The sequence below is a fragment of the Canis lupus genome, chromosome 7, assembly GCF_048164855.1.
Source record: "Canis lupus baileyi chromosome 7, mCanLup2.hap1, whole genome shotgun sequence".
In the NCBI taxonomy this organism is placed as follows: domain Eukaryota; kingdom Metazoa; phylum Chordata; class Mammalia; order Carnivora; family Canidae; genus Canis; species Canis lupus.
This window is the reverse complement of record NC_132844.1, coordinates 43,858,549-43,881,597: the sequence shown is the minus strand read 5'-3', so window position 1 is coordinate 43,881,597 and position 23,049 is coordinate 43,858,549. Positions and strand designations below refer to the sequence as shown.

Below are 23,049 nucleotides of genomic sequence, written 5' to 3'. Positions count from 1 at the left end.
CAAGATTTAGTGTAATTTTCTTACAAAAATAACAGTTACAAAATATAATAAAAAATAAGATATTTACTAGAGTAGCCAAAAGTATGTTACAGATGACTTGTTTACATGCATATATTAGACACAGACACATATGCACATAAAGGTACATACATATATAAAGCCTTTTGAACAGATCTATTTTTAAAAATAATAAAAATGAAAAATAATGAAATATTTCACTTTACCAGATGCCATAAATTAGCATAAAGATGTTTGTTCTCCCCAAATTACTCTACTAATTTAGGTAATATAAAATTGCATATTTTGTGAAATGACAAAATTATTCTAAGATATATAGAGAAGTATAAAGATCCATGAATCAGTAAGTAACCATTAGAAAAGAAATAATGTTTAGGAATAATTATCCAGGCAGAACTAAAACAATACAAAAACTATATTAATAGAAATTGATGGGTTTGATTACAAATTATTTTTCAATTATTGGCACCATGGGCAAAGTTAAAAGATCAAGAGATATATTTACAATATCTACATGTTAGAAGGAATTAAAAACCACCAGACAAATGTCACTCTTGAAAATAAATAAGTCACATTACTAATACTGTGGGAACCCCAGTGCCTTGTTCACTCTTCTCTCCCTCTTACTCAGCAAGAATCTCAGTGACTTCTCTTTTGGATTTACATCAGAGAGGAACTAAGGATCTAGATCAGGAAAGTTAAACCAATGAGTTTTCCTGTGATTTTTTACCTATATAAGGGAAGCTAGGAAGCGTATGTTTCTACTTAAACAGAGAGTCTTAGAAAGAGACCTCTTCTCCTGGTGCTTCCTCCCTTATTTCATGAAACATGCCCTTCTCTCATAGAGCCAAAGCTAGGAAGAGGGAAAAATAACACACATCTGACTGCTTTTTTCTTTTCTCTCTCTTTTCCAAATCTCCTTCTCATGCTTTCTTGGGTAAGAAAAAGGAAGATTTTCTATTACTTACCCTGTGTGTCTCCCCATTGTTATCACCAAGTTGGCCTAGCTGACAGATTAAGGGTAATTCTGTACAATATATGGACTTCAATATATGGAAGTCCATTATTTATTCAAATTTAAATTTAATTGAACTTTTTATATTTTTATTTGCTAAACCTGGCAATCCCAATATTATACTTCAAATTCTGAGTCCATGAAATACTTTAAGCATCATATTGCAAGCATAGAGTTCCACCAATCTTTTCATCCCCCAAGTAAATTGCATAAAAAATGGTATTAATATTGTAAGAAGTTCTGACATGGAAAGTCCAAGAAAGCATTTTTGTTTCAGTGAAATTCTTTCAGTTACACATTTTTAAAACATTAAAAATTTCCAATATGTTAAATGTAAACTGATTAGATTTTTTTTTTTTTGCCATTGAACTGTTCAAGGACATAATATCCTTGTGTATCTTATCATTAAAAAATATTTTAGGTAAGTTTAAAAATAAAAAATCAAAGTATGAAAAATGTATACTTTTTCAAATTTATCAGACACATAAACTTCCTGGGGATTTGTTATTTTCTGTTTAAAATCATTCTTCTTTTTTCTGTTTTATTTCTTTAAAATATTGGCTTTGTATTTCTCAATGTAAGGGGGGGCAATTTTCCATTAACACTTGTGAATACCAATCAGCATAGGAAGGGAAAAAATAGTTGAAATAAGCCTGAGGAATTTAAATCTCAACAAATCTCTCACTATCCTCAAAGAACTTTCTTCCTCAGCTATACATAGCCATCTCTTCTGCCAAGCATCTGTTGAGGAAATGATGTAAGTAAATTTCCAAAGATTTTAAATCCCTAGCTCTATAGCCTAAGTTTAGAAATTGCCAGATTGCACTGTGACTTAAAATCATATCAAAGAAAAATGCACAAGCTTCTTCCATGTGGCATTTAAAATTTTACTTATGGATTTTTAGAATTGCATATATTAGAGATTGGATATAAAATAACACTTTCTCAGGAAATGGGTGTTTCTAGAAGACTTTGTGATAAAACGATTATCTTTTAAAGGTATATGCTTTAAAGGACTAGTAACTATAAACAGAAGAGTCTATGCCAATGACTTAAATGCTATCTTCAACTAGTATTAATATGGAGAAAAATTTGCTAATATCATTATCTTATAAAAACCTTCCTTCTACCTCTAACTAGCTGTGCTTCTGAAAAATTTTAAAAATGAAAGCTTTCTGAGCAGCCTATTCTCTAATAAATGTAAAGAGAAGTATAATGGCAGTTATTATACATATTGTTTTGAGGGTTACATGTAAATAATGCATAAAATATCATGGCCACAATGCCCAACATATAGTAAATAATAAAGGATAGCTGACATTTTTATTATTATTTAATCTACATGAGCTTAATATTTAGTTTTAAAATTGATGAAGTGTGATGTCCTTGATAGAACTTTTTCAGTTTTAATATGAATTCCAATATTTCTTTGCATTAAAAACAATATTTATTTAAATACTAGATGTCATGGTTGACACTGTGTTAACCAGTTCAGAGACACAAAGATAATTTGGAGTTGGTAAGCAACTGAACTGATATAGACTGAGGTTATATGTTAGCATAATCAAAGAAAGTGAATCATAAAACATTAATATTTCCAGTGTCATCCACATGAATGTAAAAGTTATTAAGTGTGCTGTCAAGAAGGGAAATTGTTACATAGATGCTAACTTCATGTAGAAAGATGGACGTAGATACAGTGTACAATACTGAAAGTAAAGGTGGAGATATAAAAATGATGGCATAGAAAGTTTGCAGGAGCTAAAAATAAAATGAAGATGAATGTAGATGAATGCTAGAAACAGGCTGTAAATTGAATTGACAGAAGGGGGAAAATTAGTGGTTTTCAGATCTTAGCTTAGCGTATCACAACCAGAACTAAAACTTCACTGACTCCTGCTTTGATATCATTGTAATTTATGTTGAAACCTACTATGATTAAGAAAGAACATTTATTCCAAAATTTAAAAATTCCAGATATGGTCCCGTTATCATTGACCAGAGCAATTAGTAAGAAAAATATTTCTTGACCATAAAATAAAATGCTTTGGGAAATGAAAGTTGATGGATTTTTTTCCTCTACTTTGAATTACAGATTATTTTTGTTTTGTATTTTTCTCTTAATGAGAATCATGTGATTATGTAAATTACTATTCTACTTCTAATAAAATGTTTTAGTAGTTTTAAAGCAAACTAGAGTCAGACCCCATAAGCATCTTAAATATCTGTTTTAAATTCTATTATTTCCTAAAATTTTCCTTGTCATTTTATTTCTAAATGAAACATAATCAGGAATAAAATATGAGACTTACATGGGATAGGAGAGATTTGGTTGGATTATTCTATGTTTTATTCTGTTAGTCTCTTTAATATGTAGTTTAAATGTGGATGATTACATGTATTCACCATATATCTAGTCTTAATTCACGTTATTCAATTACTAAAAAAAAATAGTACTTTCTTTGTATACAACCTAACATGATAATGCCAATTTTCATGCACTTTGAAGGTAATCATAAGGTACATTAGAATATATATTTGCTTAATTATTCCTCAAAAATAAAATCCCAGAATTGAAGGATCCTTAAAAGGAAGTGGTGTACTAATATAGAGTTGAAATGCAGGTTTTTTTTTTTTTTTTCCCTAAGTCTGAATGTAATCAGAAGTTAACCTCTTTGGAAGAATCTAGATATGTTTGGAAGATCCACATTTTCTCTTGAAAGACAGGGTGCCATGGTGATCACAAAAGGGAGAGATTTTATAAATATTTTACAACTTATATATCCTATATCTAAGAAGAAAAGTGCTATCATTAAATATTTAGAAACATTCTTATAGGAAAGTTTGTGAAACTTGTCTGACCTAAAAAAGTTTTAGTAAAAGCTCTTACATATTTTAATAAGTTTTTTAATAATATGCCTTAATTTTTAAAAAAGATTTTATTTATTTATTCATGAGAGATACAGAGAGAGGGGTAGAGATATAGGCAGAGGGAGAAGCAAGCTCCTCACTGGTAGCCTGATGGGGGACTCAATCTCAAGACCCCAGGATCAAGCCCAGAGCCAAGGCAGACTCTCAACCACTGAGCCACCCAGGCATCCCATGCCTTAATTTTTTAAAGAAGTTTTTGCTGATCATGATTCATTTCACAAATTATTTAAAATTTATTGAGCACATTATCTAATCATGTGCACATAAATCGAAATATAAATCATATCATTTGTATAAAATGATTTCAGTTACAGGTAAAATTGACAGAGAGGATGCAGTTCAAATGAGAATATTCAAACATTAGAACTTTATTTTAGTGTCCTTGTGAGCAATCACTCCATCTCATTAATTGATTATTAGTCATTTTTCACTCAAAATTTATTATTTTTTCTACTTAATATCAAAATCATTGTTTGTAAACACCATCTTTCATAACAGTATCTCTCTCCTAGGCTTTATACTCTCTCACTAATGTGCTTTTATCTGGTATTTCTTCTCCTATGTGGCTAAAAACTAAAATAAAGTTTCCTGCATACAAACTCCTATGGGCTATGCTTTAGGCTATGTTGTGATAAGCAATAGCAAGGATATCCAATAGAAGAATTCTTCCTCATGAGTAGTCTACGCCATCAAGTAAGATAATGAATTAAGTGTAATTTCCTTATAAATTAAAATATATATCAAATAATAAGCCCAATTGGGCTAAATGTATATATTATATTAGATTGTGGGTAAGAGGATGATTCAGGTCAGAATGTTATTGTCATAAAAGTAAATGAAAATAGAGGAAAGGAGATGAGGAATTATATGGTTAAAATAAATTGATAAAAGATAAAAGTTGATGGATATCATACGTAGTATGTCCCTTCTGTGTAGCAGATAAAAAAGTATATACTACATGGAGATGGGATGAGGGGAAGCTTTAGGAAAAAGTGGTTGAGCAACAAAAAAAGTTTGAGATTTTGGAAAAGTAGCAGTAGACAATCAGAGAAGTTCCTATTTAAGCCCCTAAAACAGATGGCAAATCAAAGTTGAGGGTATTGCTGAGTCTGGAGACGACAGATATATTTTTAAAACCATAAAAAATGTTGAGATTTGCATCACCAGTGGTCAGTAACTGTAAAAAGTAGAGAGAAAACACATGATCTGAATAATCCAAACATAACTATATGCATCATAGGGTATGACAGAAGTATGACAACTAAGTTGATTAGTTATAGAAGGACAAAAAATTTTTGGAAGAAGAAACTAACAATAATCTAGTGCATCTCAAACAGTGAAAATAGTATTTGCATTTTATATACAAGATCTAAGTCACACTTCAAAATGATGCTTTTTTTCCCTCAATAACTGCACATGAAAAACTTAGATTCATAAAAGTTAATTAAGTGTCTTGGTAAAGATCAATAAACAGCAGATATGGGATCATCTCCAAGTCCTTGAACTCAAAAAACCTATTTTTCCTATCAAAACAAATTGTCTCAGGAGAAATAAAAAATGATTTGGGCTCCAAAAATGAAATGTAGATTGATTTGGAAAGTGAGGGAATTAGAAGGAAAACTCACTATTTCAAGATGATGATGAGGTTCTTGGCATCTTTATGGGTATGAGTTGCTATAGTAAAATGACTGTGATATTCCTAGGAGTTGAAATAATCAAAGAATTTGAAGTGCTATTTTAAAATAGTGATGATGGGATTTGCAATTGATAAAAGAAAGATTATAAGCGAGATGTTGGATCCATCAGTTAATGATGTGGAACCAAGAAGAGAGTAAATGACAATGCAGAAAGGAATAGCAAATCTGATATGAGGTGGCTTGAAGCTCAAAGAAGGAGGAGGTTTTGAAAGACATGGCTAAAACAATAGTTTAATAAGTGCAAATGTTAGCTAAGAGGAAGCAATAATGGCCTCATGGCACATGTGAGTTAAATAGCAGAATGAGTAACTTTTGCTATAATAAGCTACAGAAGAAGAGGAAGCCTGAGAATCAGGTTTTACAGTAAAGAATCAGTCTTTACAGAGAGAGAAAAAAGGAAAATGTTCTATGGTAGACTATCCAATATGTGCTGCAGCAGTATTTCCAACTAAGTATGGTCTCCCAGGACCTTTGCTTTACACTTCAATCTGAGAAGACTTTTATAGCATCTTTAACAAAAAGAATGTAGAAAGAATTATTTTATGTCATCTCTGAGGCTAGGTCATAAAAGGTGATGCAGCTTACTCTTCTCTCCAGAGGCTGGTTGTGGAATCCTGGTACCATGTTGTGAAAGTTAACGTCATGCACAGGGGGTACATGTAAGTATTCCATCCAATATCACCAGCTAACATTTCTGTCAAGAGCCAGCATCACCTTCTAGAACTGTGAAGTTCTAGGTGAATATTATAAGCAATTTTCAGATGATTCTTGTACCCTGCCTTTGAGCCACTCCTCACAGCAATTATGAAAGCAAATATAAAAGCAAATTGTTGATTCATAAGTAAAATAAATGTTGTTATTGATTTAAGCCACTAAGTTTAGGGTCAGTTTATTACACAACAATAAATAAGCAGTAAAAATTCTGTGAGGTAGTTGAAAATGTAAGAGCATAAGAATTAAAAGTGCTGAAAGTGTTGGAAGTGAATAGTAGGGGAAAAATAAAGAAATAAAGAAAGGGCTCTTGAGAATCTTAAAACAAAAATAGAGAAAGAGACTTATTTTTTGGCTGAAAATTAGAAAATAAGCCCTTGAAAAATCAAAATTATAGGGTTAAATATATATATATATATATATATATATATATATATATTATATATATATATATCTGGTGTCAAAATGCTGTGAGAGGGAAAAATGTTCATTTGAAAACAATTTTACTTTTAGTTAATGGTATGTAGCCAGACAGTGAATTTTCTATGAGCAAATGCTGAAAAGAATAAGGCACTACTTTGAAATTAGCATCTTAGATTTAATCAGAAATTCACTGGTATGTGAAAATAAAGCTACACGATGTATGTTGTTTTACCTTACCTAAAGTTTAGACTCATTTTATAAATTTCAGTCCTCCCTGCCAAACACACATTTCCCAGTTATCATCTTTTCATGAAGTAATTTAATTTATTTAAATATGTGTCCTAGACTCAGAAGACAATAAAGAATATCATAGAAATGATTATATAAATTCAGTAAACTAAAAGTATTGTTTGCTCTATAGTTCTCAACATATCAAATGCAATTCTTCATTATTCAAATATAATGCTTATTATATGAGTAATAATGATTAAGGAACAATTTTCAGGGGAAAAAAATCACTACAATTGCTATCTTGTAGGAGCAGGTGGTTTCCAAAAGCAGTCATGATGGCAGAGAAACTCCAGTTCCTTATAACACTGCAGCTAAAGTGAAACCTCAGTCCTTAAATACCAATTAGTGGGCTCATCTGTCATGCCGCATACTGTTTAGATTCTACTAGAAAACAGAATAAACTCTATGAAAATTATTCTTTGACAGATCTAAGTTCAGATACATCCAATGTAGGAGCCAAGGACAGGACTTCTTAAAATGTGCCATTTTGACATACTGAATATTTTGAATTAAAAAGTTACTTAAGAAACAGCTAGTCCAAGAAAAACACCTGATCTCCCTTTATTTCCAATAAGTAAGAGATAAATCTCCCATGTGAAATCTACCTTCCCTGTATCAGGATGTAATGAGATAATCTTACTATCAGGGATAGGAAAACCAGAGCCAAAATGGCTGAAGAACTACACCTGTTACACTACCTTTGCTAATTTACCACCTCAGCCCAAATTCTGTTTAGAATTCCTTACTAATTGTAGCTCCCAAACATAAGTTTTCTTTGTTCTGCCAATTTCTCATAATTTTATTGTCTCTTTGTATCAAAAGTATAAAAACTGGCTGCCTTGATCATTTCTTCAAGTCTCAATTTCATTATTGGGCCTCTTCCACATAATTTAAACTTATTTCTCTTTCTTCTGTTGATCTTTCTCATATCAAATTAATTCTTAAATCAGCTAGAAGAATTTTGAAGGGTTGAGAAAAAATTTCTTCACAACACCATCATATCAGGTATAGCCATCAAAATGGATCTATCATAGATAGGTAGACAAATATACCAATGGAATGAAACTAATGCATAAATGACAGAAAAATAAATTACTTTCTTTACAAAATTACTGAATGATCTCATTAAAATATATATCTTAAAATAATTTTTTAATTTATATTATTTTAAAAGGTACTCTTTAGCTTGATAAAGAATTCCACTGAATTGCAGCACAATTGGTATCAAAACATATTGATAGTTTGCAAACATTTGTCTTGAATCAGGAAATTCTCATTTTGGGGGACATTTCTAAAAATGCTCCTAAATATGTATGCAGTTAATAATGTTGTTAAGGTAAGACTGATCATACTGAAGAGGGTTGTAAAAAATTGGAATTTTTGATTATTGTAATCAAATTGACAAATTAAAGAAACCAAACATGATCATATATACTGAAAGGGATGTTTATGATACTTTAGTAATTCTTTTTTTTTAAAGATTTTATTTATTTATTCATGAGAGACACAGAGAGAGAGAGAGAGGCAGAGACACAGGCAGAGGGAGAAGCAGGCTCCATGCAGGGAGCCTGAGGTGGGACTCCATCCCAGGTCTTCAGGATCAGGCCCTGGGCTGAAGGTGGCGCTAAACCACTGAGCCAACTGGGCTGCCCTACTTTAGCAATTTTTGTGTTGGGATTTCATAGCTAGCATTAAAAATGTAGTATCATTGAATATTAACAGACAAAATAGAATAATAAAACTACCTATAGGATAAAACATTCTGTAACTTCAACTTCCTAGATTTTTATTTTCAAGTTTTTTTCATTAAATAAAAGTTGAAGCCATATGTTAAGAAATGCTCCTGTATCTAAAAAATAAGTTTATGGCTATTTCCCATAAAACACATTTCAAAGTCCCAAGAAGGAGTAATTAGAGAGTTTCTGCATGGGATTCTATAAATTGTCACACCTGTTTACTTGAACAAAGGATTAAAACATGCAGACTTCAACAAAATTCAAGAACTCATTAAAAGACTTACACTGCACCAACAGAAAATACTTAATATAGAAAAAAGCATCAATAATTTTCAAGCAGTCATCAAGTAATGTTTAAATCACTGAAACTGACAAATCAGAAGTGAAAAATTACCACAATTATATAGGCAGTATTATTGCAATGTATAGAACAGCTGTCACTAATGAGAGCCAGTTCAACATTCTACAAGGGAAAGTATTGGTACATTCAATATTGCAAGGCTAAAGGCTTTTATACTTTTTTCACTTTAAAAACAATACAATAATGTCATTTTCATAGTTGGTATGAAAAGTGAACACATTATGAGTCAAAGATAAGCAGATAGTCACATTAACCACATGGCAATGTGTAGCCAGATCATATCTTTCATTTTTAAGAAATAACATATTTAATATTCTTTCAGGATCCTAATAAAACACCTAGCAAAAACTGTGATCTTTTTCCTTCTATATATTACAACAAGTGTATAATACTCAAATATAACCTTGTGACTTCAGATTGAAAGGCATATTTGCTTCGTATCTATTCTCAAGTATGTCTGTCAGAAGAGAATCATAATACTTTGAATTCCTTCAAGATTAAGAATAGCCCCGTCTCTTACTTTCTTGATTATGAAACATTTATTCAATACCTTATATGTGCTGCAAGATGGGGTTGTAAATTTGACTAGATTGCAGGCTTTGCTGCCAAGGACTTTGTAAATCGTAGGAGTAAAGGAAGTGAATTTTGGAGAAAGAAAGGAAAAGAAAGGGGACTTCATCCTAGAGAAGGTAAAAACTATGAGCAAAATCAGGGGAAATGGGAATGTTTATTATTTATTCATAGGATAATCACTAGAACTATTTGAATACAGAAGATGATTGTTTTAGAAGTAGGTTAATAAAAGGAGATAGAAGTATAAATACTCAAATGCTAGGGGGAAACAAAGAGACCAGGTTTCACTGTACTAGTAAAATAGAAGAAATACGCATTGAGTGAAGTTATGTCAAACAATAGCAAAAGTAGCAACAGCTAAAATTAATTGCATACTTACGCTGTGTCTGTCATTTTACCAGTATTTTACATGAGGTGTTTCATTTAGTCCTCAGAAAAAAAAAAAAGTGAGATGAATATGTCAATTATCATAATTTTACAGATCAGAAATTTAAAATTTAGAGACCTTAAATAATATTATAAATATCAGAAAGCTAGGGAATTGTAGAGTTGGTCTTGGAACCCAAGTCTGCCTAACTCCAGTGGTAATCTATATTAACCACATCTATGCTGTGTTTCTTATATAATTTATTCTACACAGTGAGTGCGGAAGACGTGTTATATTTTCTTCATATTGTAAATAAAGTAATAAAAAATTACATGACTATATTTATATATCATTATTATGTAATCCAATAACCAAATTTATTTAACTCTCAATTCCATCTTTCTACCATGTAATATAAGCAAAGGAAAAGTAATTAGAATATTTTGAAAAAGAAAGTATCATTTAAAATTATATATTTAGAAAATTAAGTTGGTTGTACTAAGTAAAATTATTTGGGTATAATATATTTATCATAGCTACTCAATTGTCTTTCTCTAGAGGTTCTGCTTCTTGACGGTGCTCCATTTACCAAAGCTGCCTCATCTATAATTGTGAATTTAATTAAAAAATATTTACCATTGGGTACCTGGGTGGCTCAGTCGGTTAAGCATCTGCCTTTGGCTCATGTTATGATTCCAAGATCCTGGGATTGAGCCCTGAGTTGGGCTCTCTGATCAGCGGAGAGTCTGCTTCTCCTGCTGCCTCTCCACTTGCTCATGCTCTCACTCTCTCTCTCTACTAAATAAATAAAATATTTAAAAAATATTTACCATCGTATGTCAAGTGAAGTCAGAATTACTTTGCCAAAAATTTATCCTTATGCCTAATTATATATACTTGATGCTTAAGGTAACAGATATCTATACGGTGGTCCCTGTTTAGAGTCTTTGAAAAATTACCTGTTTCAAAGTTAAGAGAGAAAAGTTCTGGAGATTGAAAAAAAAGAAGCGAGTGCATAAGAGAAATATTGACATTGGTGATTGTGTTATTTTGCACTACTATGAATACTTTCAGATGAACTTTCTTTTTTAAATTTTATTTATTCATGAGCGCGCGCACGCGCGCGCGCGCGGGAGAGAGAGAGAGAGAAAGAGGCAGAAACACAGGCAGAGGGAGAAGCAGGCTCCATGCTGAGAGCCCAATGTGAGACTGGATCCCGGGACTTCAGGATCACGCCCTGGGCCAAAGGCAGGCGCTGAACCGCTGAGCCACCCAGGGATGAACTTTCTAACAGAAAACTATAAAACTGTCTAAAAGTACCCCAACTCTCTTCATAAGAAAACAAAATTGTACCTATGTATGATGATGGAAGTTAACTAGACTTATTGCAGTGACCACTTTCCATTATATGCAAATATCAAATCATGTTGCATATCTGAAACTAATATAATGTTATATGCCAATTATATTTCCAACTTAAAAAATATTAAACACATACACACACAAAACACACAAAGTCCTTGCAAAATGAACAAATCCAGCCAGAGTTAGAAAGCATCAGTAAACAAAACAAACAAAATCAACAGAAATTAATTTGAAGAAAAGTTACAAGGAGAAAAATAACTGAACTAAAATGAATAGTGCCAGTGACAAGTAGGAAAATAATAAGGTGTCTACCAAATGTGTAATTGTAGAAGTAAAGGAGAGAGGGACTTTGGCAGTAAAAAATAATTGAAAATAATGGTCTAAAACTTTCCAAACATAGTGAAATATCAGTTTACCATCTGAGAAGTTGGATAATCTCTACGTAGGACAAATACAAAGAAAATCATTCCCATGCAGGGTACAGTCAATAACCAAAATATAAAATTACTAAATCAGAGAAAAAAAGAGATATCCATAGAGAACAATAATGCAAATGATAACTGACTTCATATGAGAAATAATGAAGGCCAGAAGACAGTATTATCAAGTCAATAAATTGTCTTTATGTTAAAAAAATGAATAAATTAAATTCAAATCAATGAAGGAAGATAACTTAAAAATGGCAAAGCAAGTAAGCCTTACTGGTTCTCAGGATCTATAGAATCCTATTTGTCTATACAACTATACATTGACACTGCCTCACTGTTAATATTTAATTAACTTTTCACTGAACAGACCAGGGAAACAACATCATATACTGGCTTATGACAATAATATCATTGGAGTAAAAGAATCCAAGTTATACTTGTATTTCCATCATTTTCTCAAAAGGTTAAATAGAAATGAGATTAATTATTTTGTGGACTTGCTTTCTGGTAAAAAGAAAGACACATGATAAATAGTAATTAAATATTTATTCAATAGTAATGAAAAGACAAAGTGTCACAACATATGTTTTATAAATTTATATTATGTACTTTATTGGGCATTTAAGTCTTTTCATTGGTAATCAATTTATGCTGTCATTTATTATTACAAGAAATAAAAAAAATCATGATCATCCTGATCCTATAATTATCAATAATTACTATTTATAAACTGAATAATATATACTAGATATTGATTAGATGCATAAATTGTCTCCAGACTATTTACACTGGGATGGGGAACACTTGGATTCATTGCTCTGTCAATAAAAGGAGGATTTTCACAATAGAAGGAAGACTAATCAGAAGGTGCAAAGAACCTCGGTTCTTTGTCAGGATAAGTAGGGTAAATAGCAAAGGAAATAATTCATGTTAGTAATTAGATATAGAGCCTTTGCTTTTCAGTGCTATGTTACTGTGGATTAAGCTGTCCTTAGAACTATATAGGTCATCATCAATGTTGATAATGATCACAGTCACTAGAGAATCAAGAAAATACCACATAATGAAGTTTGACATTGTAAAAATAATAATTATCCCGAGTAAAGTACATGAACTTGTTCCTAGTCAACATCTAAAAAACTATGTACATCATTAAATGTGTTAGATTAACTTGTGTAAATATTTGCCATAATTTTAACTCCAAATTTTATGAATGCTAAACCTCAGAGTTGAGTGTACAGGTAGAGTGCCTATCAGCTCATGTAATATTATTAACTATTCGCAATATTTAACAAATTACACTTATGGAGAATAAGGACTAGTTCAATCATCTACATGGCTGGGGGTTAGAACCAAGGTCAAACTGAGAGATTAATTTTCCAACCTTTATCAGAATTGAGTTTCAAATAGGATTAAAGTTCAGTTATTAAAAATGAAAAAATATATCTGATTTAGCTCCTGCTAGCTTTCCTTTCCATGAACAAAATACTATTTTCTATGAATTCTACCTACTGATAGATGCTTTAAAAATTGAGAAACCTACTTTGTACTGGAAAATATTCTGCTCACCTTCTGATGTAAACTGATTTAAACTACTAATGAAATGTCATATAGTACCTGTCACTACGCAGACTAGACCTCCTGTTGTCTGAGGTTTTCAAACCTAAAAAATTGATTATTCTTCCAATACCATGCCATGATTTCTTTAAATCATTTATCTTAGGTATGAATCCCAGTTTGCCTTGCAAATAAATCTTTTTGAATTTTGAAACTAAAATTGTTTTTTTCTAGTGATAAATTAGTCCTAAACTAAGACTGAAGACTTTATTTTCTGACAATCACTTGTTATTATATCAAACTCATATTTTAAAAGTGTGAAAGTAAGCCAGGAACTAACCAAGTATAAAATGAGAATTTTCATAGTTCCTTGAATTGCTCAAAAAGATACAGTAATTTTTTTGCAATAAACTTTACCGAGTTATAAAATTATAGCAAGTCACTTTATAATAGATACATAAATCTCATATAACATTTGAAATTTAGAATTACAATAAAGAGTATAATTTAATACATTTTTATTAGATCTTTATTAATTCTACTTTTATAATGTCTGAGATTGCAGTTTGACCTCACAGTTAATTATTCTTATTCATACTCTTTCATAATATTTGAGGCGTCTTAAAATTTAGGAATATGTTTTCTTCTAAAGGATCACTACTATTAAAATAGGATTGGTGTACTCTATAGCTTTTTTTTTGCAGTATTTAATTAAATTGATTAAAGATTGATAGATACGTACATATATACATACATACATACATATGTACTTTATAAGGTTTAAAAATGTGATGTTTCCTGTACATTTTTTTGGTTATGGCTTTAAATCACAGGATAATGCAATAAATAGGTACCAAAAAATAACCCAATCTGTAATAGTTACTAGATCTTTTAATAGAGTCATCATCCTTGTTTGCTGATGATAGCACCCAGGGCCAAAGGCAGGCGCCAAACCGCTAAGCCACCCAGGCATTCAATTAGCATCTATTTTAAATGCTAGTAATTATCACAGAAGACTGCCTGCCAATGATAAATTAGGGGTTGATGCAGAAGGCATTCTTATGTATTACTCTGTGAAACATGTCTTTTCATTTAGATCAAGTGACTGTCCCAAAATGATTTTCCTCATTTTCAATTGCAAGTTTCTCTGTACACATACAAGTAAAATGATAGTTATATAAATGTGTCAGCTCAATTAACACAATAATTTCACACAATAACGATTCTAGCTGCTTGATATTAGTAAAATTAGAGACTTCAAATAAATCATCAGTTAATTTCAATAATCATTTGATTTTTCCATTTAATTAATTGAATTAAGTAGAAAGTTTTACAAGTTTATTCTATTGGATGCAAGATATCTGATGATATTAGGAATGCTTTTGAAAATTCAGTCAAGTTGTTCAAAGATAAAGTTATTTGTTCTTGTGTTAAAATCATAGAAAAAATTGGTTAAGTATATCTTGATATATACATTTTTGATTAAGTTGAGAAAAGGCTGGTATTAACTTGGAATTTATTGTGGTGCACACATAATTCATATTTTAATCCAAAAGAGTGATATTCACCTAATTGAAACAGAATGTATAGTTGCAAATTTTACAAATAACTTTAAATATTCACAGGACATTTTTTAAAAACAAAGCTGATAGGAGGGGGGAGAAACATGTTACATGGCAGTATACTTTATTTTGCTGCTGTCCATCAACATTTGGATTTTAGAAACGTTTAAGCTTCTGAGGAGTGATTGCTAATAAATCCAGTGTCTCAATGACATTTTAGTGAAAGAATCCTCTAAATTTTGGTTGCAACTTGTTCAAAATCAGTAATAAGCATTTACTCAAACAGCTTAATAAATTAAGCACACTCAAAAAATCAGTTTTTGGAAGTTTTAGTGAGTAGTATTTATTTTTAAAAATACATTAAAATGTATTTCTATATAACACAACAGAGACACTGAACATATTCAGTAAGTTCAAAAGTCCATAATATTATACATGCTATAATTGTGCTTGGGAATAACTGGAGTTGTGGGAAGAACTATTTGAGGAAGATTGGATATTTTATGCATAAATTTATGTACCAGAACATAATGGAAATAAATTGAGAAGCCCTACAACTTTGCAGCACCTAAGACTGGCCAAACATTCAAAGGAACTATATATGAAGATCATTTATTTCATAAAGCTTTTCTTTGAAAATGTTTGTCAAAGAAAGTAATAGTGAACAGAATAAAAATATGGCTCCTATGAAAAAAATCTGATTTGTGCATTTTACACAAAAAAACTGAATTGAGGCTAAATTTCATTTAGCAGATTTCTATTGAGATTAACAGGAACCTAAATAGTTCAGTGAAAATGTCCTCAATTAAGAATGGCATAGTTAGGAGTCAATTGAAGACATTAACAATTTCAATTTATTAATCATAAATGCAACTCTGAAGAGGGTATAACTTCAAAAAATTATTTTTTATTTTATTTTATTATTTATTTTGTTTTATTATTTATTATGATGATGAAAATTATTATTAGAATAAGACCACAATAAAAATATTCATTCTAGGGCAGCCCGGGTGGCTCAGCGGTTTAGCACCACCTTCAGCCCAGGGCGTGATCTTGGAGTCTCGGGATCGAGTCTCACATCGGACTACCTGCATGGAGCCTGCTTCTCCCTCTGCCTGTGTCTCTGCCTCTCTCTCTCTCTGTCTCTCATGAATAAATAAATAAATAAATCTTAAAAAATATATATTCATTCTTCAGAAAAATATTTGCAACATATTATTTAGAGATAACTATGGCTTAATATAATTTCTGCTTATATTATTTTGTAATCTCAGATAATCAGTAAAAAGTATGTTTTAAAATTTCCTTTGATTTGTAGAGTACAAAGGTCAAATTATAATTATTTTCTTTAAAAATAATTTTATTAAAAATAATTTTTGAATAGGACTATTTTATGTCTGCTGATTTAATTAAACCGATTTGTTTGTCAATAGACAAATATTTCAAATATTATATAACTGCTTTTAGCTACTACTTTTTCTCAAAAATATCATGGTTTGGAAGATACATTATATAGTTTCCATACATATGCAGGATATGGCAAAATACTGTACAAATCTTTCAACTCATAAACTCTCTTGAGGAAAGAGAAGACTTGGGGGATAAAAGACCTGAAAAGATTTTTTTGAAGACCGTAACTGGAGTCATTGCCAGCACCGCGGCCAACCCTTCCCACTAAGGAACAGTGGCTGATACCTATGTCTCTGTGGCTCTACCAATATTTCAAATCTCCCTGAGCAGAGTTAGGAGGAGGGACCTGCAGGAGAGACCTTAAGAGTTATTACCATTCTCTGTAATTTGGAAGACATGCATTGTTTTGTTGCACTCCCACAAAAGGAGTCTGTAGGTGTCTTCTAATTGTAGCTGGAGACACCCCTGCTTAAAGACATTTTGAAGAGAGACAGATATACTGATGATGAGTTATATTTCCCCCAAAATGGGAAACTGTAGAAGAGCTTAAAGATGAGATTGGAATGGCTTAAACATATTTTCATGATTTAAACATTTAATCAATAGTTAAGAAAGTATTTGTTTAAACAGTGATTTCATTCCACATATTTAAATTCATTTGAGAAGAAATAAAAAAATTTTTACACTTCATAAAAGGGGATTTGTCTGTAATGACATGTTACATAAGGAAATAAGTTAGATATAATTATGCAAAGTATGTGCAAAATGCAAAATTATGCAAATTATGTGCACTACATCTAAAAATATTTCAGAACTTAAGAACAAAATATACTTTGTCATGGTGAAAAATTTGTCAACTGGTGTCCAAAACTCATCTTATATTACAGAATATTTAGCAGGATCATTTAACTGCTAACTGAACTGATTATATTGATTAAGCATATCCCTAAAGCAAGGTCAGAGTGTAGAACCTCCAAAATTGTATTTTTCAGTAATTAATGAAATATTTCAAATTTAATTTGAAGTAAATAAGGGAAAATTAAAGTGATTTGTATGCATGCATACATACATACATACATATGTGCATTTTTTACCTGAAAATGGCTCATCACATTCACAGATGAAATTATTTGTAGTAATATTGCCATAATTCCCATGGAAACAGATATGTGATTGACACTGGTCAATAATTTCTGAACAATTTATGCCTATTCAAAAGAAAGAAATCAAATTTTCAATTAGATTAAAACCATTTACAGTGTATATAATTAACTATGGTCATCAATTTTCCCCAAATTCTTTAATAATGATATACATAGATAAATAATCTGTCAAAACATGATCAATAAATTCAAATTATGAAAATCAACTAAAGCTTAGATATCCACAATGAATACTACAGTTTGGGTCAGAAGATGGAAAACTGATGTCAAACGTTTTGAAATTGATTTTTTGGTTTTGTATCAATTTAATACATCATAATGGAGTATATTTTATAATTTCTTCAGCATACACTGGAGCCCTGCAGGGGTAATTTATGAAGTGACACATTCAAAAGTATATTGTGCCTTAGCCCTATCACCTAGCCAGGATGATAATTCAATAGAGGAAATGTGAAAGATTTGCACCATCTGAGGTGGAACCAGGGCATAAAGTTTTAGTCAAGCAAGTTGAATAAACTCTAGAGATTGCTATACAACATTGCCTGTACTGTCAACAATTTTATATTGTGCAGTTAAACATTTATTAAGAGGGTAAATGTCATATTAAGTGTTCTTTCCACAATAAAAATATGTAAAGTAAAATAATAAAGTTAAATCTAAAACAATGGGGATAAAGAGAAAAGGCTACTCAGATTCTAAGAAATTATGCACAAACTTTCAACTCTGCATTTTCTTGCCCTATCTGTTCTATCAAACCTTCAAATCTCAGTAATTCAAACTACTGTGGTCCTACAATATCACATGCCATAATCTTTCATAGCATACTTTTCTATATAGCTCATAATATCCTCTGTAGAGAACATGCCTAGAAAATTCCAGAGCATGGCAAATGGACATGTTACTCTAAAACAGTTGCCCATAGTTTAGCAATAGGCCAGCTACCCTTCCATTCTAACTGAATTCTTAATTTAATTTGTAAGCAGTTTTTGCCATTATCATTGATTCCTTTCAAGTTCTTTATAGACTGAAAGCCCTGCCTCAATAATACACAACCCTTTTTCCTTCATTTACCTCCAATCTCTAACACAATGAAAATTTAAATAAATATAATTATGTGACAAATATTTCCATGTATAAAAACTAAATTAACAATAGAATGGCCAATAGATATTTGCAATCCTAACTTCCAGGACCTCATAGTGTGACTGTATTTGGAAATAGGATCTTCAGACAGGTAATAAAAATTAAATGAGTCCATTAAGGTAGGTCCTAATCAAATGTGATTGGTGTTCTTCTAAGAAAAAAATTTGGACATACGGACCATCCAGAGGAAAGACACAGGAGAACAAGGGCTGTGTACAGACCTAGGAGTGAGGCCTCAGAAGAAACCAATCTTGTTGACACGACACTCTGATCTTTAACATTTAGCCTCTAGATTGGGAGAAAATAAATTTCTGTTGTTGAATTTACTCAAGCAATGTACTTTGTTATGGTATCACTAGCAAATTAATACAGTTAATATTCTCAATTTCTTTGGTAATTCTACATATTTCTGTATCATCTGAGATGGAAAATTGAGGCAATTATAATTAAAGGGCATTATGCTATATGTTCAGTATTATGGTGTTTAATCTTTAATGATTTAAATTATCTATGGTGTGTTTCTAATAAATAAACATTGGATAGAAACAAATCACTATATGTGACTAAAATAAAATCATTAATATAGCATTCTATGACATATGATTACATATGTGCCAATTAATATTCTAATAGATGGTAGAAATTTTCTGGCCAAATATTTATTTAAAATTCTTTGGCCAAACTAAAATGTATACTTGAGGATCTCTCAATTAAGTTGCTTTATCATTCACCCCAAATCAGCAATTCGAGTGCTTTCACTTTTTTGCTGACCTGTCTTATTTTAATTACCTGATAAACTCCAGGAAAAGTCAAGGTTACTTAAATCTTTGTTCACCACTGCCAGTAAGAGTAAAATGAGAATTTGATCCCAGTTATAGGCAGAGATTGTATCAATATTGTACCAATATTGCTAGAATTAACTTCTGAAATGGTCTTAGTACTCCCCTACTATAAAGTCTAAAATTTCTCTGAAAGATTGGCTTAGGTTAATTTTACAGCCTACAAGAGTTTATTGAGATATTTTATTATACAGTCTTCTCAAACTTGGATCCAATAGTCTTCCCAAGCACAGGGAAGAAAAACCTTGTTGAAGTGCCCTAAAGCCTACCTGAAAGAATTTACACTTGTATCCCTGAGCCTCATCTGTTCTAGTCATATCTACTGCTCACCCTCTTGACCAAGTGTACTACCAATCTGTTGCTTGTTTTCCTACACTATCATTACAAACTGCGTCAAGCAATTCCCTTTGTTAGATCATCCTTGTCTTACCTATTACCCTTGTAAGTCTCTATGCCAGGTCTCTAAATTCCCAGTAAAAGAAACCCTTTCATAAATTTCTACAGATTAAGTTTTTCTCTATATTTCTCAATGTTTCTCTTCATTTCCCTCTGATCACCCAAATTCCATAGTAAACTTTCAAAAAGTGATAGTTGATTTTCCCTTAAATCCTGACTTCAATCTCAGGTAGTATACTTTACATTGTTTTTAGATTGCTGGCTTCATTTACTCACCAAATGTCTTCTTTTTACAACCTTTCCTCATCATTGTCTCTCATTTAGTTTATTATAGCCAGGTTAATTAATTATGTCAAATTATTTCCTTCCTTTCCACTGTTATCTATCAATCACTTCATAGGGCTGCACCAACATCCATTAAGAACATTGCTCTTGGGGCTCAATCAGTTAAGTGACCTACTCTTGATTTCTGCTTAGGTTATGATCCCAGCATCATGAGACTGAGCCCCATGACAGACTCTGAACTGGGCATGGAGCCTGCTTAAGATTCTCTCTCCCTCTGCCCCTACTCTACCCCAGGTTGAGTGTGTGTGTGCCCCCTCTTTCAAAAAAAAAAGAACATTGCTCTTGGCACACAGTTATCTTTTCCTTTCCAATTCTGCCAAGCAACTTCATGCCTTCCTCACAACCACATATATTTTTACCTTCCTCCACTCAGATCCACACTTAATTCCCAGAACTGTTTAAACTAAATATCATAAGCTTAGAAATTTTATTCTATGACTAATATTACTCTGATAATGTTTTTTTTAAATGTATGATACATTAAGAGTGAATTTTGAGAAGGATGTAAAAATATATACTTCAGGGTAAAGTATGTTTTTAAAAACCCTCTTATTTAAATAAGAAAAAAATAATTCAGATAACTTGTCTGAATGTAATTTTATGTGTCCAGATTCCAACTTTAGCCCAATCTAAAAAATCTACAAAATTTTTAGAAGTTTAGTTTTTTGTTTTATTTTTTGTTTTTTGTTTTTTGTTTTTTGTTTTTTTGGAAAGTAACAGTTAAGGAACTGTTTATTTTCTTATTTTAATAGAATTATGTTATTTTTTAAAAAAATAATCTTACCTGTAAATGGTTGGTGACAGATACATTCATATCCTTGCTTATTCCATTTTCCTCTTTTATTAATGCAAATGCCATTATTTTCACATGGTTTATAAAAACATGCATCAAGTTCCTGGCAATATTTTCCAGAAAATGGAGGCTGGCAATGGCAGTTGTATGTCTTGCTCCAAACTTCAGTAAGACATTTACCATGCCCAGAGCAAAATTCTGAACTCAGAGATTCCTGGCAGAACTGTTCTTTCACTGTCACATTTAGTCGTAGCCCCAGGTGACAAAGCGATGGACCACTTGCTGTTACTGTAATAAAATAATGTGTCCCAACACTCAGCCACTGTGAATTAACAGTATGCATTCCTTTTAGTTTGCAACCAAAAAGTAACTGATCTTCAGTTGTGGTGTTTTGCAGACAGTCAATGAATGATGCTTTAGAAACATTCATCAGATTTATTTCTGGAGACTGAAGAGATGGTTCGGAAGAAATTACAAGGATGTCTCCCAATTGAATTTGCAAAGGGCAAATCTGGGGAACAACTTGATTGCCTGAAGTATTCATTTTAGTATTTACATCCCCAAACCAGCAATCTCCATAGAAGTCCATGCAGATGTTTCCTGTTAGTGTCCAATTCACCACATATGATAATGGCTGTGTATGCCATTCTTCCACAAACTGCCATTTACATGTTGTTTTTCCATTTATAAATGTGCTATGAAGAACCACTAGGCTCAGAAGCATAATTGATTTGTTAATCATTTTGGGCAATTGTATTTTATAGTCTGTCATGAAAGTGTCATAAAGAATTGCTGCAAAATGGCTTTTAGTATTGCAGAAAATTTCCAAGCAGAGATTTTGTTCAAGGATCCTAGGAGCTGGCTTTTCTCCTGTTCCCAAAATGCAAATGGACTGATGACAGTAGATTTTGATCAACAGTAGACTTCAACTGGTTTAAATTTCCCTTTAAACAAAAAAGATACATTATTAGTGAAATTTTTCCTAAGTTACTTAATGGTATACACAATTCTAAGCTGGTTTTTGTAAGGACTGTGCTGCTACCATCTAGATACCTTCTTTGTGAAACTAGGCTAGAAAAAATGTGGTGAAGATATGTTGCATCTCATCCTGCCCTATAGAATTACATGCTTCTGAAACTTTTTTTAAAGATTTTGTTTATTTACTCATGAGAGACACAGAGAGAAAGGCAGAGATATAGGCAGAGGGAGAAGCAGGCCCCTCGCAGGAAACCTGATGAGAGACTTGATCCCGGGACTCTGGGACCATGCCCTGAGCTGAAAGTCAGATGCTCAATGACTGGGCCTCCCAGTCATCCCATTTTGGTTTTGTTACATAATTAAACCAACAATTTACTGCAGTCTTTTGTATGTTCTCTTTATACCAAGTTTCAACAATACTGAAATACAGGAATAATCAAAATCCTTCATTTATGGATGGTTTTAATTTTCTTCAGATTAGAATTACTCCACTTGATTAGGTTTAGGAAAGTACTTTAAAAGCACCATCCATAAAATAATAAGAAGAATGATTTAAATATAATGTTTATGTAATATTTTCATATATTCATATGAACATACGAATATATGTTTTAGGTATAAAACAGCTAAAACACACCTGTTGGTGACAAATCGGGTATTAGACAAATCCTCTAATCCAGGAGGTGGGAATTCTTAGATATAAAAGATATTCTAGGAAATTCTGTCATGTAAACAAATAAACCCATAACACTTCACCAAACTTCTGTAGAAATGTGGGCGTATAGTAGGTAAAGAAGAAAAGGGAAGTGTAAAATGGAATAATGGAAGGATGATAAATCAAAGTTGCATGGTAATGATTTGTCTTTCATTATTCACTACTGATGGGAAGGGAGGTGGACATGGGATTAATTCTGTCTGGAAGGCATCATTACTCCCAGAGGTAAAAC

General features: G+C 31.6%; 1 protein-coding gene across 1 annotated transcript in view; it reads right to left on the bottom strand.

Annotated features, from left to right (window-relative positions):
• EYS (eyes shut homolog) overlaps positions 1–22,049 on the bottom strand; it is a 1,513,100-nt gene extending 1,491,051 nt beyond the window's left edge. Inside the window, exons 1-2 of the mRNA XM_072832461.1 lie at positions 21,116–22,049; positions 17,540–17,653 (exon numbers count right to left, since the gene is read on the bottom strand). Of these exons, the coding sequence (XP_072688562.1) occupies positions 17,540–17,653; positions 21,116–21,896 (895 nt within the window). The 5' untranslated portion in view covers positions 21,897–22,049. The remainder of the gene's footprint in view (positions 1–17,539; positions 17,654–21,115) is intronic.
• Between the last annotated feature and the right edge of the window lie 1,000 nt (positions 22,050–23,049).